This window comes from Amaranthus tricolor, chromosome 6 (genome assembly GCF_026212465.1).
Source record: "Amaranthus tricolor cultivar Red isolate AtriRed21 chromosome 6, ASM2621246v1, whole genome shotgun sequence".
In the NCBI taxonomy this organism is placed as follows: domain Eukaryota; kingdom Viridiplantae; phylum Streptophyta; class Magnoliopsida; order Caryophyllales; family Amaranthaceae; genus Amaranthus; species Amaranthus tricolor.
In genome coordinates, this window is record NC_080052.1 from 22150965 (window position 1) to 22171501 (window position 20537).

The 20537-nt window shown below is 32.2% G+C and overlaps 1 protein-coding gene across 1 annotated transcript; it reads right to left on the reverse strand.

The window, feature by feature from the left end:
* Positions 1-8861: 8861 nt before the first annotated feature.
* On the reverse strand, positions 8862-17063 carry LOC130815085 (desmethyl-deoxy-podophyllotoxin synthase-like). Its single transcript, XM_057681425.1, has 3 exons — positions 16387-17063; positions 10400-10745; positions 8862-9695 (listed from the first exon to the last, which is right to left on the reverse strand). Exons 1-3 carry the CDS (start codon positions 16959-16961, stop codon positions 9081-9083), a joined length of 1536 nt encoding a protein of 511 aa, XP_057537408.1. The 5' UTR covers positions 16962-17063; the 3' UTR covers positions 8862-9080.
* Between the last annotated feature and the right edge of the window lie 3474 nt (positions 17064-20537).

Consider the following 20537-nt stretch of genomic DNA (forward strand, 5'->3'; position numbering starts at 1 on the left):
ATATTTCAAATAGGAATTGTGCAAAATTGGCGTAACAAACAAAAGTTAAATGAGGCAAATTGAAATAAAATGAAAGAATAAGAAATGTTAGGTTGATGGATAAACTTTGCCAATTTTGCATATAAGTTGTCTTGGGGGTGGTCCGATGGATATGCGAATTGGAAACTTATCATAGCTTTTATTCATTCGTCGCACGTTGTAGAAATTTGAAATTTTGTGTTTTAAAGGTTTAGAATAGAAAGAATTGTTTGGGAATAATTCACTTTTTTTTGATAATCAAAATGGGTTACATGACTAGTCTTATAATTTATGTAGAAGAATCTAGATAATCCTATAAGACTTATTCACGTGACTAACTTCTAGATATTGAATACTTCTAGTTCATACTTCTAAAGATAATTCTAGAACTACATATCTAGAAATTGTAAAAGATTTTTCTAGATTACATTTAACACTCCCCCTAATCTAAAAAATCTTGTATAAAATATTATAAGATGTTGTTGATGCACATGTCACCAACACTTGTCGATCTCGTAGCTTGAATTTTCTTTTCTGGCGCCCTTGTCGTCAGTTGACACTTGCCATCAAAATACATTTTTCTTCCTACGTTTACTTGCTGGTACCCTTGTTACCAAACATCTTCCAACTGCTATACATCTATTGCAATTCTTCTAGTGGACTGTGCTCATGTCACTTGTCATTTTACAAAATATATATATTTTTTTTTTGAAATTTTGAGATATTGGTGCCCATGTCACCAACCATCTTTACTAATGTCCTTGCCATTATAAACATTCCAAAACTTTTAAGAAATTATTTCGTCATTATTTCCTTCTCCAAATTGCATTGTGGTTTTCCTTTAAAGTAAGAATCTCCACTAACATGGTTAGTACGCTTACAAATTTCACAAAACATTTTAGTTTCTGAATTTTTATTTTCCATTGTCTTTTCTTCTCCAATTTCATTATTTTTCTTCATTATATTATTTTCGTACTTCATATTAAATTTTGCTTGAAGAGCCGTCTCTTCATTTTCTTCATTATTGTGTCTATTTTTATTTTTTTTTGTTCATGGGATTTAAGTTATTCAATTGAAATTTTTGATAAGTCTTTTGTTTCTTCAATTATGGTCACAATGTCATCATATTTTTCAGTTAATGTTAACAATTTTTTCTTAACAATATTTTCCTTAGATATATTTTCTCCATATGATTTCATTTGATTTACGATTTCTATTACCCTTGAAAACTAATCTTCATTAATTTGTCTTTTTTCATTTTTAAATTTTAAAATCACCTAAGATTGAAGTTTAATACTTCTCACCTTGCTATCTCTTTGAAACTCTTGTTGTAATATCTCCCATGCCTCCTTCGTTATATCTACCTTTAATATTCTTGGAAAATTGAATTTGCAAGTGCATTTTGTATTAAATATAAGGCCCTGGCATCCTGCATTCTTTCTGTGTTGAGCTTTTTCTTTTGTGAATCACTCAAACTACTTCATCTTTATATTCTTGGTACCCTTCATCTACGTATATCCATAAACCATGTGATCTTAATAATGTCTTTATTTTTATCTTCCAAAAATCGTAAGTTTCTCCCTCGAAAATTAATATTGGAAAATTTGCAATGTTATTGGCCATTAGGTTTTTTTTTTAACGAGCAAAGTTTATAAAATTATGGGGTTTTTATTTTTAGTTGGGTATGATTACAGCTCTTGATGCCAAATGTAAGAATGTAGGCTCGTGTTTTGGAGATTTAGGATAGAAATAGTTGCAAGAGAATATTTCACTTTTTCTTGATAATCAAAATGGGTTACATGCCAAATTTATGTAGAAGAATCTAGATAATCTTATAAAGCTTATTCATGTGACTAACTTCTAGATATTGGATACTTCTAATACATACTTCTAAAGATAATTCTAGAACTACATATCTAGAAATTATTAAAGATTTTTCTAGATTACATTTTCTTAAATATCGCTACCTTTTTCATTATATCGCCACCCTATATATAATGAATTTCTAAGATTGCCCCTGCATAATTTTCGAACTCAAAAACTGTAACATCTCTCTAAAACTCTCTAATAACACTGTGTTAACTTAAACAAGCTAAAAGTGTACATCGAATAACAATGGCGAACCAAACGAGCATGATAACGATTCGGTAAGTAATTAATCGATTTGAAATTTTTCAAAAAAAGTTAAAAAAAATTCCAGAACCCCCCAAAGTTCGACTCAGCCTAGGTCCAGTCGCACTTTTTGTGCGACTCCTCCTAGGTCTGGTTGCACATTTTTTGCGACTGGGAGGAATCTGGAAATTTTTTTAAAATTTTTTTTAAAAATTAATTCTTTTTATTTATTATAATTATTTTTTAGGTTATTATTATTTATTAAATATTATAGTAAATTATTTTATTTAATTATATATTTATTTATATTTTTGTGTTTACTTAAATTATATATTTATGTTATTTTAATATATTTTATTTTATATATGTATTTTATTTAGTAAAATTTTTTATTTCATATTTTTGTATTGATATTGTTAATATATTGAAATTTGAATTATTAAACTAATTGATATTGTTAATATATTAAATAGTTTAATCTTTTAATTATTAAGAATAAATATATATTTGCAGGACTTTGAAAACTTAGGGCATAATGTAGATTAGTCTGAAGATTTGTTATCGATAGGGAATTTGATTCTGTAGATGATTTACATGCTTGGGCTGATGAGATAGCACTAAGAATTGAATTTCAATTTACACGTGCTTCATATAAACAAAAGGAAGGACCTTCTAGAGTGAGTTTGTATTTAAGATGTCACCGCTATGGTAATATAAGGGGTGATTTGCATAACTTAGACAATGCTGCCCGACCTGGTTCTAAAAGTAGGGCTTATGGGTGTAAATTTATGATTTTAGGAAGTAGTCGTAAGCCGGGGGAAAGACCTTGGACAGTAAGAGTGTTTCCTAGCGAAAAAGGAAGACATAACCACCCGTTCTTGGTTTACAGAGATGGTCAAATAAGAGTAAATAGGATAACTGTCGATATTAAGTAGCACATACGAGATCTCAGTGCAACTGGCATGCAACCAGCGTTTATAATGACTTCAATTAGAAAGAATTTTCCTGGTTTTTTTGCTAGTATGAATCGAATTTATAATGTAAGACAGTCAATAAGGAGAAAAAAGATGGATGGTAAGACTCCTCTTCAACACTGTCTTTATATGGTCACAGAGCATAATTATGTAGTTTGGACAGACTTGGATAGTGAGGGGCAGTTGAGTAGATTATTGATCGCAAATCCTACATTTATGCAGATGATATGTTCGTGGCCCCATGTTGTGTTGATAGACACAACGTACAAAACTAATAAGCAAAAATGGCCCCTTTGTGAAATAATTTGAATGACGCCAACCAATCACAATTTCTTTGTTGCGTTCTGTTTGATGCCAGATGAGGCGGCTGTGTCTTATTCTTGGGTGTTGAAGAGGTTGAGGGATATTTACGGCAAAGTTCAGACGTCTAATGTAATCGTAATGGATCGAGAAGAGGGTTTGTCTGCAGCTATTCGTGTTGTCTTTCCAAGTAAACAGGTTTTAATGATTAATTATTGTCGATCTATATACTATATATATATATATATATATATATATATATATATATATATATATATATATATATATATATATATATATCTTAATTAATTTTAAATTTTTGTTTAATGTAGATGTACGATATTTATTATGCGTATGACATATTGGCAATGACATGGAGAACATGGTGGACAATTGTGCGGCGGCAAGAGAAATCAACAGGGTAGATATTTAGGCAAACAAAATGGAACCCCTTGGTTAACAGTCTGACGATCCCTGAATTTGAAAACAGGTGGGAAGGGATCGTGTCTACTTGGTCGACTAGGAACAGGAGGGTCGTGCGATATTTGACTGGAACATGGATTCCTCTCAAAGTGAAATTTGTGCGTACGTGGACGAATGATTGTTTGCACTTGGGTAACCAGACTACCAGTAGAATTGAAACAACACTCTTCTTTCAAGTACAACCTGGGTAGCGGTAATAGCTCATTTGATACCCTCTTTAAAAGGGTACACGCACAGATAACGAATCAGCAATCGAGGATAAAACAAGCTCTGCAGGAATATATGAATTCGATTTCAAGGACGTCGCGACTTAATTTTTTGAGACCGCTGTATCGTCATGTTTCCATATTTTCCTTGGAACAATTGATGATGGAGCACAACCAGATGTTAAACTTGGGGAATTATGTTTTTGAAAAATGCGGTTATGTACTTCAAAGAACCCACGGATTACCCTGCACGTGTTACTGTTACTTGTCAATCAGGTTTCATGGTTCGTTGTACTTGGGCGATATACATCCATTTTGGAAAACGTTAAAGTACTTAAAGGCAGAAGAAGACGCCAACGAAGAAGTACGGCACGCAAACGCCGATGATAAAGAGTACTTTCAATCGTTGGTGGATGAAGTTTTAAAAGCTGATCCCGCAGTTGTACGGCGCATGTCTCAGGTACTTGAATATGAACTACACCTTGATGATACCGATAAACCTGAGCCACAAGCAAGTCCACCAAGGAAGGGAAGACCAACGGCAAATAGAACCCTCAGGAGAAACAAAAGTGCGTTTGAGTACAGTAGATCATCCTCAAAGGGTCGCGGATCCAGATCTTCATCACGCGGGAGATCTAGTGGTAGATCTAGCAACCGATCAAACCAATCGTCAGTTGGAATTAACTTCAGTTTCAACTTATCTGGTACCCGTATTTCCTTTCCTATAATCATATATGTTTTAGAGCAATTGAATGATATTAATATACTGTTATTTTATCAGATGGTTCAACAGGTCGTGATTTTTCACTTTTTCCGTGGCCAAATCACATTCCGTATATTCTTCCGCCATACCTGTTTGATTGGATTGATGTTATAGGTGACGGAAACTATGGATTTAGAGAGACAATATCGCAATAGGATATCACTTTGGAATAGACCGTGCGGTGTACAACGACCACAACATAATAACACCGCCGAAGATGCAGTCAATTTAGATACTCCATAGTACAATGTTGTGTAGTTATTGTGTTGATTATATTTATTGTACTGATTGTACTTAATGTTTTCATTTTATTAATCGTATTCATTGTAGTAATTGTATTTATAGTATTCATTCCATAATTAAGTTCGTGAATAAATATGTTAGTGAATCAAACGCAACGCGTAATAATAAAACCAGTTACAGCCGTGTAGAAATACAATACAACATCAACAAATTCTTCATCAATACAAACATAAATGTCTATGAAGGGTTCTGCCCTCTAAACTCTTGCCATTCGGCAAACAAATCTCTAAGTTCATCCAAATATAAATCAACAGTTTGTCTTTCCTGGGGCATCATATTAACAACAGCTGGCATCCTGAGCAATGGCGCGAGTCGAGATGGAAATTCAGCTGCAAACTGTACAAACAAAACAATTGTATTACAAAAAAATTAGACAACAATTTTGGTAATGACACATAAAAATGAAACAAATAAATAGAAACACTAACGTATTCAACTCTGTTATCCGCTGCACCAAACGCAGTAGTAGGTCCTTCACCAGGGATGAGAAATGTGTGGGAAGACACTCTAAACCAGTCGAAATACTTAGGGATAGCCTCTGATGGAACAGATGCTCAACGCAGTGCCTGATCACCAACGCGGGCACAATAGGGAACCTACTCCACATTTCCGTGTACATAGACTGAGAAGCGTATGTCACTGAATAGGAACCATGTGCTGGTCTCGCAGAGCTTGGGTAGGTCTCAACGGAGTGGGGGAGAATAACCTGTACAAAACCAAGCTGTCTGATTGTCCTCTTAGGCAAATACACCTCTACAATATCAAAACAGGTGATACCCCCGATATAGGCGGTGCGTGGGTGCTCGTTCAATAAAGCCCTAGGAGAAGTCATGTACGGAGTCTATTCCACCTGCTTACAAAGAAAATTAACATAAACAACATAATATAAAATTAAAATAATTAGTATAACGATGTGTGAGGTCATGTACAAAACCTGTGTCTCTATCATGGAGTCCAGTATACTCCTACAGTCTCTTAGTCTGCTCAGCTCACGAATTGGCTTCTGCGGGGACCACATCTCCGCCCTAGTCTTGTTAGACATATCAGCTTGACGAGGATGGGGGCGGAAGGATGGGAAGTACTTGTAAATCCATGTCTGCAACAGTGTCAAATAACCAGCAATAGTCTTGCACCCAGTCTTTGTCGCCATACCCAGTTGGCGATACATTTTAGCCAGCGTCACTGCACCCCAAGCAATCTCATCCTGATCAGCAGTCACAGCAAGTATAGGGTGAGGCCGCATCCCGACTCTAGTCTTATCCACCAGCAGCGTGGAACTCACTATAGCCATGTAATACGCAGTAGTCTGAGTCTCCAAAGACTGAGAAAGGTGGCATAGCTGCAACCTTTCACCAACATTAATGCTCCCGCTGGTGAAGTACCCCTTCTTACGCAGCTCCGACATTGGCTCCCCAAACAGACCGGCCAGGCTAAGCTTCCAGTCCCCATCAGCAAGTTCAGGGGGAAGTGAACCGTCAATGCCAACTCCTAAAATGCGTTGCACGTCGTGCAACATTATGGTCATCTCCCCCTATGGCATGTGGAAGGTGTTGGTAATCAGGCTGCCACCTCTCCATAGAGGCCGTAATAAGAGCACTATCAATGTGTTAGTGCATTATGTACGACAGATGACCTAGAGGAGTCGCAGGTAACACCCCGTAGAACTCATCAGACATGTCCTGCAGTCTGATGATCGCCTCCAACGTCCTCTTCCTAGGCGATAATCCAAAATCGGAGGCGTGCGCTCTGATCCCTCAAATATAACCTTTGCTACGTGCCCACCGTAGCTGGGTATTAAACTGGTGTCAACAGGGCCCCCGGGCAGGGGTGATGTGATCAACCAGTCCATGTCCGCGTACTGTGAGTGCCTCCTCCCCCGTGGAGCCGCATCCTCAACCTGGTCGACTCCTGCGTGATCAGAAGTGCCAGCCGTGCTATGCCCTCTAATCCTAAACTGATCGGCATGCCCTCTGACGAGCGTCCAATCAACAGGATGACCGACAGACTCATCCTGATCGACAGACTTTTCCCAACTGACAGACTCATCGTAATCAGTATCATCATCACCTGAGCCGACCGTATTACTACGCAGGCTAGTCTGGCGCTCAAAGCGACTACGCACATGGTCTAGGATACTCGAACGTTGGGCCTGACTATGTCTGGCCGCCTGTTCCTGCCTAGCTCGCCTTGCAGAACCCATAACCCCCCCTCATGGGGATCCCCTCTCAGTAAACTCGGCCTAGAAATATTGCCGCTCAATAACCCTCTAAAAAAGCCTTTTCCTTTTCCCTGATTTCCAGCCATTTACTACAATTTTCATAATTTAATAAACTATTAATAAAAAATTAAAAGCATAAAAAAATACATTAAGTTATATTCATTTTAGTTACACTTACAATACTAATTTAATAAACATTTAATTAAATTTAATAAACACTTACAATCATATAAATTATTAACAACTAAAATAATTCACGCATATAAACAAATAAAAAATTATTATATTAATAAATAATTAAACAACTAAAATTTAATTAACAACTAAAATAAAATTTTATTAACAATTATTATGTTAATAAATAATTAACAACTAAATTTTAATTAATATATTATTATTATATTAAAAAATAATTGAACATTTAAATAAATTATTTAAATTCAAAACTAATTATTATAATAATATTATTATTATATAATATTTTATTACAAAATTTATTAAATAATAATAACTTAAAAAATAAATTAAATAAACAAAAAGAATTTCAAAATTCAGAAAAAAAATTACGAGTCGCACAAAAAGTGCGACTGAACCTAGGAGGAGTCGCACAAAAAGTGCGACTGGGCCTAGGATCAGTCGCACTTTTTGTACGACTGTTCCTAGGTTCAGTCGCACTTTAGCTCCGATTAATTTTATGTGTAGATTTTGTGTTTTTTGAAGTGATAAAAGTGTTATTGAGTGAGTTTGAAGTGTTTTATAGAAGTTTTGAAATTTTTAAGTCCAAGGGCATTTTCGTCATTTTATTAAATTAAATTAAAATAGGGGTGACGATAAAATGAAAAAGGTGACGAAAAATAAGGACTGGGTACTCTAATTTGAGTATCTAGTCCATAGGAAGTTCTGAGCACGTTCAACATGTTCGTCCATATAGGGCCCCGCAAAGATTATGGGCCTCTATATTTAATTACTTAGTACTCTGTTAAGTGTTTAAAGATATAAATTTTTATAAAAATATCATAATTTTAAAATTACACGAGGCTTTTATAGAATTTGTCAATTTTTACACCGCCCCTGACCTAGTGTTAAAAGAAGTGAACCATTAAAGACACCTATATCAGTGAACAGTAAGCTAAACATTTTGGTGAAATGAAATACAAACTACTTTTGGAAAAAAAAAAATCCTGAGGTCCGTAAATTGTGTTGCGGCCATCATGCGGGTGCAAGAACTCTAGCTCACAACGCAAATCAAGGCTGATTACTACATGTAAATTGCTCATAAAAATGCTAAAAAGCTTGTAGGAAATTGTGATTAGTATAAGAAATTAACTCCAAGCATTTAGCGATCTCAAATACATGGATTTTTTAAATAAATCCTCACAAATTTAATTTGATCACTTATAATTAATTATTTAATTTAAATTTAAATTTTAAGTAAAATAAGATTTCTTAAGAAGCATACACACTATAGTAGTAAAAAAATAGAGAAAATTGAATAACTTTGGGTTGTATAATCATATTATCTCAAGCTTTCCTCAAGAAACAATAGAAAAGCCTCACAAGTCACAAACTCACAATGCTCACATTCCCTAACATATAACAACAATAATAATGTAATAAGTATTGTGAACCAAAATGCGAAATTATCAATAGAAAGTACTTCATAATTATTGCATTTTTAATAAAGATTTTATTTTTAAAGTAGACTAATGACGATAAGGAACAGGAATTACATACAATTCATTTTTTCTTCTGATTGTTATGCCTAAAGACTCATCCATATCTAAATTTTGTGGTCCTTCAACACCATGAGGTAATCTCCACTCAAAATGATAGAGTAGCATGGCTAAAGGAAGTTCCACATTGACTATACCAAGTGTCATGCCGGGACACTTCCTTCGCCCTGCACCAAATGGAATCAACTCGAAATCAGTTCCTTTGTAATCTATTGAACAACCCTCAAATCTTTCTGGATCAAACTTTTCTGGATCTGACCAATATTTAGGATCTCTTCCGATAGCCCATGCATTAATAAGAACTCGAGTTTGCGAGGGGATATTATAAGAATGTAATCGGCAACTCTCTATCGATTCTCTAGGAACTAAGAGAGGGAGAGGTGGATGGAGTCGTAAGGTTTCTTTGATCACTTGTTTCATGTACTTGAGCTCATGAAGCATTGTCTCGTCTACTATTGTTTTCCCTTGATATACTCGTCTCACTTCTGCTTGCGCCTTCTCCATTACATTTGGGTTATTTAGTAATTCTGACATTGCCCATTCTAATAATGTTGAAGAAGTCTCTGCTCCGGCACCAAAAAGTTCCTAGAAGCATAAGCATGATGTAGATTCATCAATACCACATTCACAATTCTTAATCCTAGATTATAATGTGTTATGACAAACGTAAGAAAAAAACAGAAAACAATAAAACATATAGAAATTGAACATGGTTCACTAATAATGTGTTAACTACGTCCACGGGTACAGAGAACATTTTATTAAAATACGGGGAGTGAGAACAATATACAATACGGAATCGATAGGTCAAGATAGCTTTATATAGAACCCCTAGAATTCGCAATCAGAATAGGATTCTAGAAAATTTTGTCTTATTCTAGGCCTAATAACGGGAACAGTCAAACAAATATGAAAACCCATAATGTAAGAAAGTTCTGACATTTGCAAAGCAAGTAAATGAAGATATAACTCATATTATCACAATTCCATTATTGTTATAAAATGTTGAGGATGATTTCAACAATTTCATATAACTTTAGCTATAATAAATAACAAATTAAGTTTAGGAACATTTTGCATAATCGTACCACTTTAATCTTAATTTTTCACGAAATTTATTCTCATCAATCAACGACATGAGAGTAATACATCGTAGTAACGAGGAATTGTGAATAAAAACACATATTTTACGATCAAAGTTTTAATTTCATAAAAATAAAAATCTTAACTCATTTCCACATTCAATTAAACATTCAAACTTAATATAAATTGTAAGAGTTATGACTTACCAAAATAATGGCTTTCATATTATCAATACTCAAGGAAAACTCTTGATTATTAGGGGTTTTAAGATTATCTTTGTGAAATTTGAGAAGCACATCCACCAAATCTTCATCTTGTTGATCTTGATCACCTAATCTTTTCTTAGCCCTATGATCATCAATAATGGGATCAAGTATTCTATTGGATTCTTGAACTAAGTCCTTAAATTTTCTCCTTGTCCCGCTTATTGAATGAAGGAACTCTATTGACGGGTAAAGATCGGCAATAGAGAAACCCGAGGAAGCCTTTGTGACTGCTCCTGTAAAAGCTCGAAATTCTTCTTGTTCCTTGCCTTTCTTACTGAAGGCTACCCTGATGATAAAAAGCATTAACAAATGTTTGGTATCAGAAGCCAACGTGACAAAAGTTCACGAGTTTAAATTTCAATGTAACATGACTAAAGAGCACTAGGTATGAGGGGAGTTTATATTGCATCCACACTTCTAGCCCAAATGACTTATAAGAAGACATGTTAGATTATACTCATGACGTATATCCTGATGGTTCAACAATCACCTTAAACTTTTTGTTGAGTTTGTTCATATGGTTTGGCCGAATTAGCTCAACTTAGAGGTGATCAAACACCGGGCCGGGCCGGGAGGCAAAAAACTGCCCATTGATGCGGGCCGGGCCAAAGTGCGGGCCAAAAAGTTCTTGCCCAAACCCATACTGTGCGGGCTTTGCGGGCTTTTGCGGGCCTATGTTATATATTATTTTTTTATTTTAAATTAATTTTAAGATAACCATGATTATTTCACTATAACTTAAAGCACTCATCCATAATGCTTTAAATTAAAAACTCTCATTTTTTTATTTAATAATTTCTAATCAATCACCGTGATTTGTAAATAACCAAAAAAATAAAAATATAAAACTAAAATAAATAAAACCAAAAAATACAAAGAAATTCACAAAACTACAAATACAATTGTTGCATATTATACATAATTTAAAACACAAATTAAAAATAATTGAAATAATCAGATACAATTGTTACATATTATACATAATATAAAACAAATTAAAATGCAAATCATGAACACACACTTTTTCGGGCCGGGCCGGCCCGCGGGCCAAACACCAAATCCCAAACCCGCCCATCGGGCCATATTTTGACACCCAAACCCTCACTTTTTCGGGCCGAGTTGGACCGGGCCGGCGGCCCGGGCCGCCCATGATCACATCTAGCTCAACTTATCATTTTGGGTAATGTTGTTTTCAATTTGGCTGGATTCAAGTCGACCCAATACGCGCAAGATTTGTTTTGAAAACTATTTTCATTTGATCTTAATTTATAAGTTAAAATATAGCTAAGTGGAATTTTGTTTGTTTCAATGCAAGAATTATTAATGTAAATTGTGTTTAAGTTTCTATTAATTATGTACTTCATTATATTAGGCTTATCAGTATTGTTTGATCTTTCTAACTTTTTTTATAATTCCTCTGTTCTCTAATGTTTTTCTCATTTGAAATATTCCACTTTAAGGATAGAGAAATTTAATTAATGTTTTTTAGAAATATATTGAAGATAAAATATATCCATGTGAGATCTTGTTAGATTCGTCTTATACATTCTTATCATATATTTTTCATAATTTTTTATGATGAATATTTAGAGATATTGAGACTCTAAGATTGCTTTGAAAACTGTGCAAAAAGTAAATGGAAAGAAAAAAACAAAGAGAGTATATCACGACTAATATGTTCAATCTTTTAGGCATAAGTTTTTATAGAAAAATCTTATTAGTGCAAGGTTTGCGCGATTAGAAATTAGACTTCAAGAGCTTTCCAACGACATATTTTATGCCCAATTTCGAGAACCGAGCGAAAAATGACGATCATTTAAAATTTGCAGGAATTTTTAACATCTAGTTGCGCGCGACCGGATTGCGGTATGGTCGCTTAAAACGCGTTATCAAACTACGATCCGGTTGCGCGCGTCTGGATATTAGAAATCACTGCAAATTTTAAACGGTCTTTATTTCTCGCTCGATTGTCAGAATTGAGCTTATAATATGTTGTTGGAAAGCTCTTGAAGTCTAGTTTCTAATGTCGCAAACCTTGCATTAATACAATTTTTCTATAAAAAGTTATGCCCAAAAGATTGAACATATATCTAATTTCAACACAAGTAAATTTTAAATAATCATCATTTCTCACTCGGCTATCAGAATTGAGCATGTAACATATAATTAGAAAGATTTTGAAGACTAGTTTCTAATGCTGCAAACATTGTAGTAATATGATTTTCCTATCAAAAGTGCTGGCCAAAAGAGTGATCATGTATCAAATTTCAACCCAATATGTGTAATTAGGTTTATTTTTCGATTTAAAAAATTGTTTTCTTTTTAAAATTAACCCTTTTTATTTTAATTTAATTATCATTAATAAATTTAGTTTAATAATAATAATAGTTGATTTTATAATTAAAAATTGATTCAAGAGCATTTCAGTAATTTCATTAAAAAAAATAATAGTGACACAGTGAAATTTACCAAAAATATGGTAAAATATGGTTAATAAAATATGACTCAGTTTAGTTGACTGGATGATAAGCATTCCCCATGTTGCATGGAAAATAACATCTCACAGTAAAAAAAATTCCAAAGCTAAGAATTTTCTCCATTTAGCTTTTAAAAGTTCTACATTTAATTTATTTTTTAAAAATTTGAACTTTTAAGAAGTTTAGGTCAATTATAAATTATACTCCCTTCACGCTATTTTAGTTGTCACATTTACTTATTTGGTAAGATCTTATTAATTGTCACATTTCTATTTTTGTCAATCTTTTTTTACCTAAATATCCTTAGTTCACATACGTAATTACGAATATACTCCCGTATACCTTACTTCACTACTTACCCTTCATTACTAACCCTTCACTTCTTACCCAACTACCACTTTTTTAGTGGATCCTACGCCACCCTTAATAATCGTGCCTAAGTAAATGGGACAACTAAAATGGTGTGGGGGGAGCATTTAACTACAAGTCTACAATGTTCAATATTAATGGATTGTAGTCACCAATCTGCGAAACACGGACACGGCAGTCAACTGACGTGTCGCGTGTCCGACACGTGTCGGACACGGACACGCGACGGACACGCGAAAACCGTGTCCGACACGCCAAATGAAGTGTCCAATTTTTTAATATTTTTCCGGACACGTGGACACGGCAAGGACACGCGACGAACACGGCAAGGGACACGTGTGTTATTTAAAAAAAAAATTGAAAAAGCTGAAAATAAACTCCTCAGTTACTCAAAGGTCCCCGTGTTCCAAAATTCATGGGTAGCATTTGCTACCTAAGGTCATATTGTAGATCCGCCATTGCCTGCTGTTGGTGGCTGCTGCCGATGTAGGGGAGGAGGTGTAGCTGGCGGATGCAGGCTGCTCGTGGGGGCTCGACCGTGGCTGCTGCCTGCTAGAGTGAAGGAGGGGTGGCTTCACAGGGAGAAGAGGAAGAGAGAAAGAAGAACAGGGAGAGGAGGCGTGTGAATCTGATGTTAGGGAAGGGTTTTGGTCTCCCATAAAAAACCCTAACTCATTTGTTATTTTATTTATCTATTTTATTGATTAACTCTCTCACAACAACTCACATTTGCTTTGTTCATACATTTTTTTTAATACGATTATAATCATATAATTCTAACCTCTTTATTTGAGTAATTGCAATTTATTTTTAATATAAAAGTGTTAATATTTATATTCCTATATGAAAGAAATTTATTAAAACTAATTTAAATAATTTAATATATAATTATAAAATCTCCAAAAGTTATTTAAAAGATTAAATAATAACTTTGTAAAATCTCAGCGTGTTACACTTAAAAACAGAGTTTAAATATATTATCTTTGTCCTTAAAATGTTTTCATTTGTCATATTGAGCGTTCCGTTACCTCATATATGGATGATGTGTGATGATCAAAGTTAAATTTACCTATTCATTTGGTTTTCTTTGATTTGGTTTGTATGACTATTTTTAAACACTCATGTTGTTTATTTGATACTTATTTGCATTTTTTGTGAGTTTTATGTTTTTAAAGTGTTTATTTACATATATCAAATGAAAGATTGTAAAATTATCTTCAATTTGATATATTTATTATATTACCATTTACGTGTCCCCGTGTCCGCTATTTTTAAGTTGACGTTTTCCCGTATCCGTGTCCGTGTCCGTGTCCGTTTTAGTGCAACCTAGGTCACCATAAATTAAAAAGTGCAGGCATCATAATCATCTCACAGAATTCAGGTGAAGACGAACTAATGGAGTTTAAAGTGACAATTCATCATCATCCCACCCAGTGTATCCCACTCATAGAAGAACTATGGACAGGGTCTGGAGAGGGAAGGACGGCCGCAACTCATACTCATAAAAGAGAGCGCGGCCAAAGGAGTCCCTCAGCTCGAGAAAAATAGGAGACATAGCTACACGGAAAAGATAAAAAAATGCATATAAATAAAATAAATAAGTAAAACCAACTACAAAAAGAGAACAAAAACTAATAATAAAAGAAACGAAAGGAGCAAGATGACAAGAACACCAAAATGTAATCTAAGAAGACAATCAGTAGTCTAAAACATGGATATGGGCCCTCCAACTACCCCTATCCCTAGTCAGGCCCTTAGAGAGGTTTAACTCATGTAAGTCAACTTTTATTTGCTCATCCCAAGTTCTCCTGGGTCTTCCTCGACCCCTCTTACCCTCTACTATAATGCTTTCTACCCTCCTCACAGGGGCTGCGAAAGTCTTTCTCTGCACATGTCTAAACCACTTCAATCTATTTTTGCGCATTTTTCCAGAAATATGGGCTACCCCTAGTGTTGTCCCTAAACTCTTTTGGTTTCTAATACGATCCATCAATGTGTGGCCACAAATCCACCTCAGCATACGCATTTTTGTAACTTCTATCTTATATTCAAAAATCTTCTTTACAGGCCAATATTCGCTCCTATATAGTAGGATAGGTCTGATTACCGCGCAGTAAAATTTTCCTTTTAAAGTGACATTTGACTTTCTTAAATTACCTTTGATCTAATCAACCTGTAACCTGTCTTTTTTCGTAAAAACATGATTCTTATTTTAGTATGCACCAATCTAATAATAGCAAAATTGTACCAATAATTATATTTATGAAGTAAAATACTAACTATTTTAAAATCTTTTATAATTGGTGCACATTAAAATAATGCAAATCAAATCATACAAGATATTTTCTATATCTTTAAGCTCCATTAATGCCAAATCAAACTTATGTTCTCATCTCTATATTTTTCTTAATTCAACTTTTACTCATTAATCCCACCACCTTCACATCTCCAATTTTTTTTTTCAATTCAACTTTAAGTTTCATACTTTCAACCTAGATGAACTTTGAACTTATCTCTCCCCTCATTTTCTCTTCAATCCCATCTCTCAATTTGAGTAGATATTTTTATATGTGCAATAGGTGGGAGTAATGTAAAATAATAAAAAGATGAAATTAATTTCATCAAATAGGTAAAAAATTAAATTATTAATATCTATTAAAACATGTCTTTTCACATTAGACTAAGTCTCTCCAAACAAAATTTATGAAAAAATTGATGATAGAAATTATTTTGAAATTATTATAAGATATGCCTAAAAGTGTAGTAGAATCATTGATGTTGATTTTTGTATATTATTTGTTTAAGCTTAGGTTAGCAACTTCAACATAATCAACCAAAACAATCTATAAAAAATCAGATCTTATTTAGATAGTTTGTATCACTTTTTTCAATTAAAATCTTCACTTTAATTCTCGTTGATCTCATTCCAATCTCCCATTCCCTTAGGTAAGATCTCGGATCTTAGATTTGATTTTCATCAATTCATTCTTAGCCCTTTGTTCCCTCAGCATACTATATATACTTAAAAAATAAAAAATAAAAAATAAAAAATAAAAAAATAAATCAAGATCAAAAAGTTACCTAGTAGTGATGTTAAAAGTGAGTCCAAACATCATCTTGCTAAGATTCACCACACACCCAGCCATCGACCTTAAATCATTCATCAATTCCACCGCCTCTTCTTCTCTAATACTCCTAAATGACTGCACTCTTTTCGCAGTAAACAACTCCAGCACCGAGATCTTCCGGGCCTGCCGCCAATACTCGCCGTAAGGAGCCAATCCGATATCAGAGGCACCGTAAAAAAGCTCTTTCCCTACCATTAATAGCGGCCTACTACAAAACACGGCGTCATGAGTTTTCATCACCTCCGCCGCTAACTCCGCCGATGAGATTACAAGCGTCGGCACTTCGCCTAGGCGGAGGTGCATGATTGGGCCGTATAACTTCGCTTGCTCCGCTAGACGGCGGTGAGGAGCGGTGTTTATACGTATTAATTGGTGCAGGTTTCCTAATATAGGTAATTTTGGAGGTCCAGGTGGTAAATTTGAGGCTGTTTTCTTCATCAGATGTTTAATGAATATGGAGACTGAAATGATGAAAAGTAGTAATAAAGTTTTCCAATCAAACTCCATTATTGAAAGCTCAATTTTCATGGATATGTGTTCCAAATATAGATATACTCATATATATATACATATAAGATCTCTTCAATGCCCAATTTACTTTTACGCCGATTTATTTATTATGAATTAATTGTAATTTTACACTAATTGTCATTTTATTTAGTTACAATTTTACATTATTTTTATTTTTGACAATGTGATCACTTTTTGTAAACATATTCATTCATATTTTATAATTTAGTTTTCTTTTAATTTTATTCAAACAATTAAATATATTTTAATAATTTTTAACACACGTTCATTTTTTAAAGTGGTCCTATATTTTTATGGTGAATTACTTTTTACCTTAATCTATTGTTTAATAATTGAGTTATTATCATGAAAGATCTTAATCGATGAAATAAATTCAAAATAGAAATATATGGTTATAATTTGTATTATTAGATTATAATATATATAGTTATCATACAAGAGTTTGAATTAATAATTTGTTGATATACGGACATTTTTGTTGTTTTTGCACGTGTTGCTCAGCTATTGGTGAAAGATTTGTAGAGAGATAAAGACAAACATGTGTATGAGGTAAAGGTCTCTTTGTAGCCACTTATCGCATTTCTAATCTATTGGTAATTAAAAAATGTTTTTTTTTATAAATTATATTATTTAATATTTTTATGATTTTTCTACAATAATGCTACATATTAATGAATCATGAATAATCCAACTTTTGGAAGTTTTTGCGTAGAGTAAATTCGGGTGACCCGATAACCTGCTACGGTAGCTAATTCACCAAAAAAATAAAATAAAAATTAATATAAAATTATAAAAAACTTTTAAAAATTTACATAAAAAATTCTGAATAATAGAAAAAATCAGAATAATTTTTTAATATTTTTTTAACATTCTTTTCAACATTTTGTTTTAATTTATCGTTTTTCAAAAAAAAATTAAACTTGCTATAGTAAGTCAACCGGTCACCAAGTTTATTCTAGGAAAATACCCAAAAGTTGAGATTATTCATGATTAATCAATAGGGGGTATTATTGTAGGAAAATCATGAAAAAGTTGGATTATTCTAGGTAATATTCCATTTTTTTTAAATTGTTATTTTCATGTTAAAATAAATTTCAAAAGAATTAAAAATATATATAACATTGTTTATATTTTTACCAAAATCTATAAAATGAGATTAATATTGCAATTTTTTGAAATAAATTTCATAAATTATCATTTTCTTTGCTAATTTCCTATTTAATTTATTTGTTAAAACTCTCACAAAAATCCACCAAATATTTAAAAATATAGACAAATAATTTGAATTTTAAAAAAATAATTTTGTTTGATTTCCAAAAATTAAATTTATCTTCTTAATAAATATATAATTATCATGAAAAAAGAAAAATAGTAGATAAAAGATGAGAGAGAAAGTATGATGATGGAGATAAAAATTAAAAGAGACAAGATTTTGAACGTTATAGTCACTTATCCAAAAACAATGTTATCAATAATGACTAATTTTTACATGCTAATTGCTAAAAAGTAGGAAAATAAATTTTTTAAAAATAATTATTAAAAATTAAAAGTTAAAATCAAAAAATAAACTTACTTTTTTAATTATTTTTATTATTTGTAATTTTTTTTATAATTATATTTTGCATTTACTTTTTTATTTTTTTATTGCAAAATGACTTGTTGTTTAAGTAAGAGGTTATCTTGGTACATTTCTGGCAAACACCCCCAATAATCAGTTGATTATTTGTGTGTAATCAAAAGTTTTATTATAGAAATGTCAATAAAAAATTGAATTATTTTCAATAATTTTTTTTCTTTCTTTTTATGTGATACATGGAATAAGTAATTGAGAGTGAAATATTTGGACAATTATAGACGTGAATTTAAGCGGTATGTAATGAATGAGAGTTTACATAAACATTCAGTTGGGTTGTAATTAGAAATAATATTTAATAACTTGTTGTATTGGCAATGTATACTCACATATAGAAGTATTTTCTTGGCCATATGTCTGCGTCAATCTCGAAGATGAGGAGTAACTTTGAATATAACTCTTAATGAAGTTTTATGAGAATTAAGAATAATATATTCTTTCAGTGAATATATTATTTTATAGAAATTAAATTTGATAAAGTAAGGATTATAAATATTAAAAAAGTAATAAAAGAAAGTTAGTGGAAAAATATATAATTATAACTAATATAAAAATATTTTTATAAAGTTGGTGGAAAACATTTAAGTACCTTAAAAGCGCTCTCAATGATGAGGAAAAAACTTTCCTCACTTTGTTTACAGTACTTTCTCATTCATAAGGAAAAAAAATTTCTTAACGACTTTCTAATACTTTACATTTTATCTCACTTCATTTTCTCTCTCAACTCTAAAATATGGAGTATTAAGACAAAAAATACTTCCTCCTATTCAACTTAGTAGCTTCGTTTAGTTTTATAACACTTGTTGAGGTAGTATTTTAACCTTTAATATCTCTAATTTTGCTTAATTAAAAATTATGAAAAGTTGATAGGAGTATTAATAATCCTTATATTAATATGAATCAAACAAGATTCCACTTGATTATATTTTAAGTTATAAGAATAATATACAAATTAAAAGTGATAAGAATAGTAATCCAAAAAGCAAATAAGACTACTAGCAAGAATATGGGGAGTAATTTATAAAATATTATTAAGACGAAAAACTAATGCCACAAAAAAATTAAAAAATAACATGTTTAAACTAATAATATAACCATTAAACCACTTAAATACTAATTTTATAAAATTAGAAAGAAAAAAGAATTTTAAAGTGTGTCAAAAAAAATAAAAAAATGGAAGTCTATCTATAGAGAATTTTTTAATGAATGTTGGTATATATGTAAAAAACAAGGTCCTATATATTATTAATCCAAACAATTTATAAAAAATAAAAGTGTGAACTGACAGTACTATGCATGGGACGGGTAAGTCCTAGTTTAATTTGTTACTTAAAAATACATGTATATGCAGCTTGCAAGTACTTGGTAACATGAAAAGTATAGGCTCAGGCAAGCAAAGAAATTGTACGTGCGGGTCATTGAATTCAAAATCACAATAATATTGAAATACTCCTATGAAACATATCAGAGTTTAGAAATGGACTCTATTTGACAAGCATTTTCTCAGCTCTGAAGTATTTGCATTTAATTATAACATTAGTGTAGAAAATTTGTTTAATATATGATTTTTTTAGTACCGACATATATAAATATATAATATTATATTCTCTAATTTACTCAATTTAACTATAAATAAATTGTATGATTTGGCAAAACTCTTATTTTTCAGTTCTTTTATTAAATTGTATGATTTAGAAAAATAAATTGTTATGCATACAATCAATTATGGTCATATTAAATTACTTCTACATTTGGCAAAACTCTGAGAAATCGTCTTGTGTTGTTTTTCAATTTTTTATTAAATTGTATGATTGTGTGGGAAAATGTCATTTTCACTAGCAAGTATGTCATTGTCTTCGTTCCTTAAAGTTAATTCTATAAAGAATGTTCACGAAAATTAAGAAAAATAGAATTTTTTAAATGGTGGATATATCAATTTA

Bases quoted from the DNA above. Each gene is read 5' to 3' on its own strand.
- LOC130815085 (XM_057681425.1), bottom strand. From the start codon at position 16,961: ATGAAAATTGAGCTTTCAATAATGGAGTTTGATTGGAAAACTTTATTA. The intron at 10,746-16,386 runs GTAACTTTTTGA...TTTTATCATCAG, and splicing joins ACTTTTAACATCACTACTAG to GGTAGCCTTCAGTAAGAAAG. The intron at 9,696-10,399 runs GTAAGTCATAAC...TTATGCTTCTAG, and splicing joins ATATGAAAGCCATTATTTTG to GAACTTTTTGGTGCCGGAGC.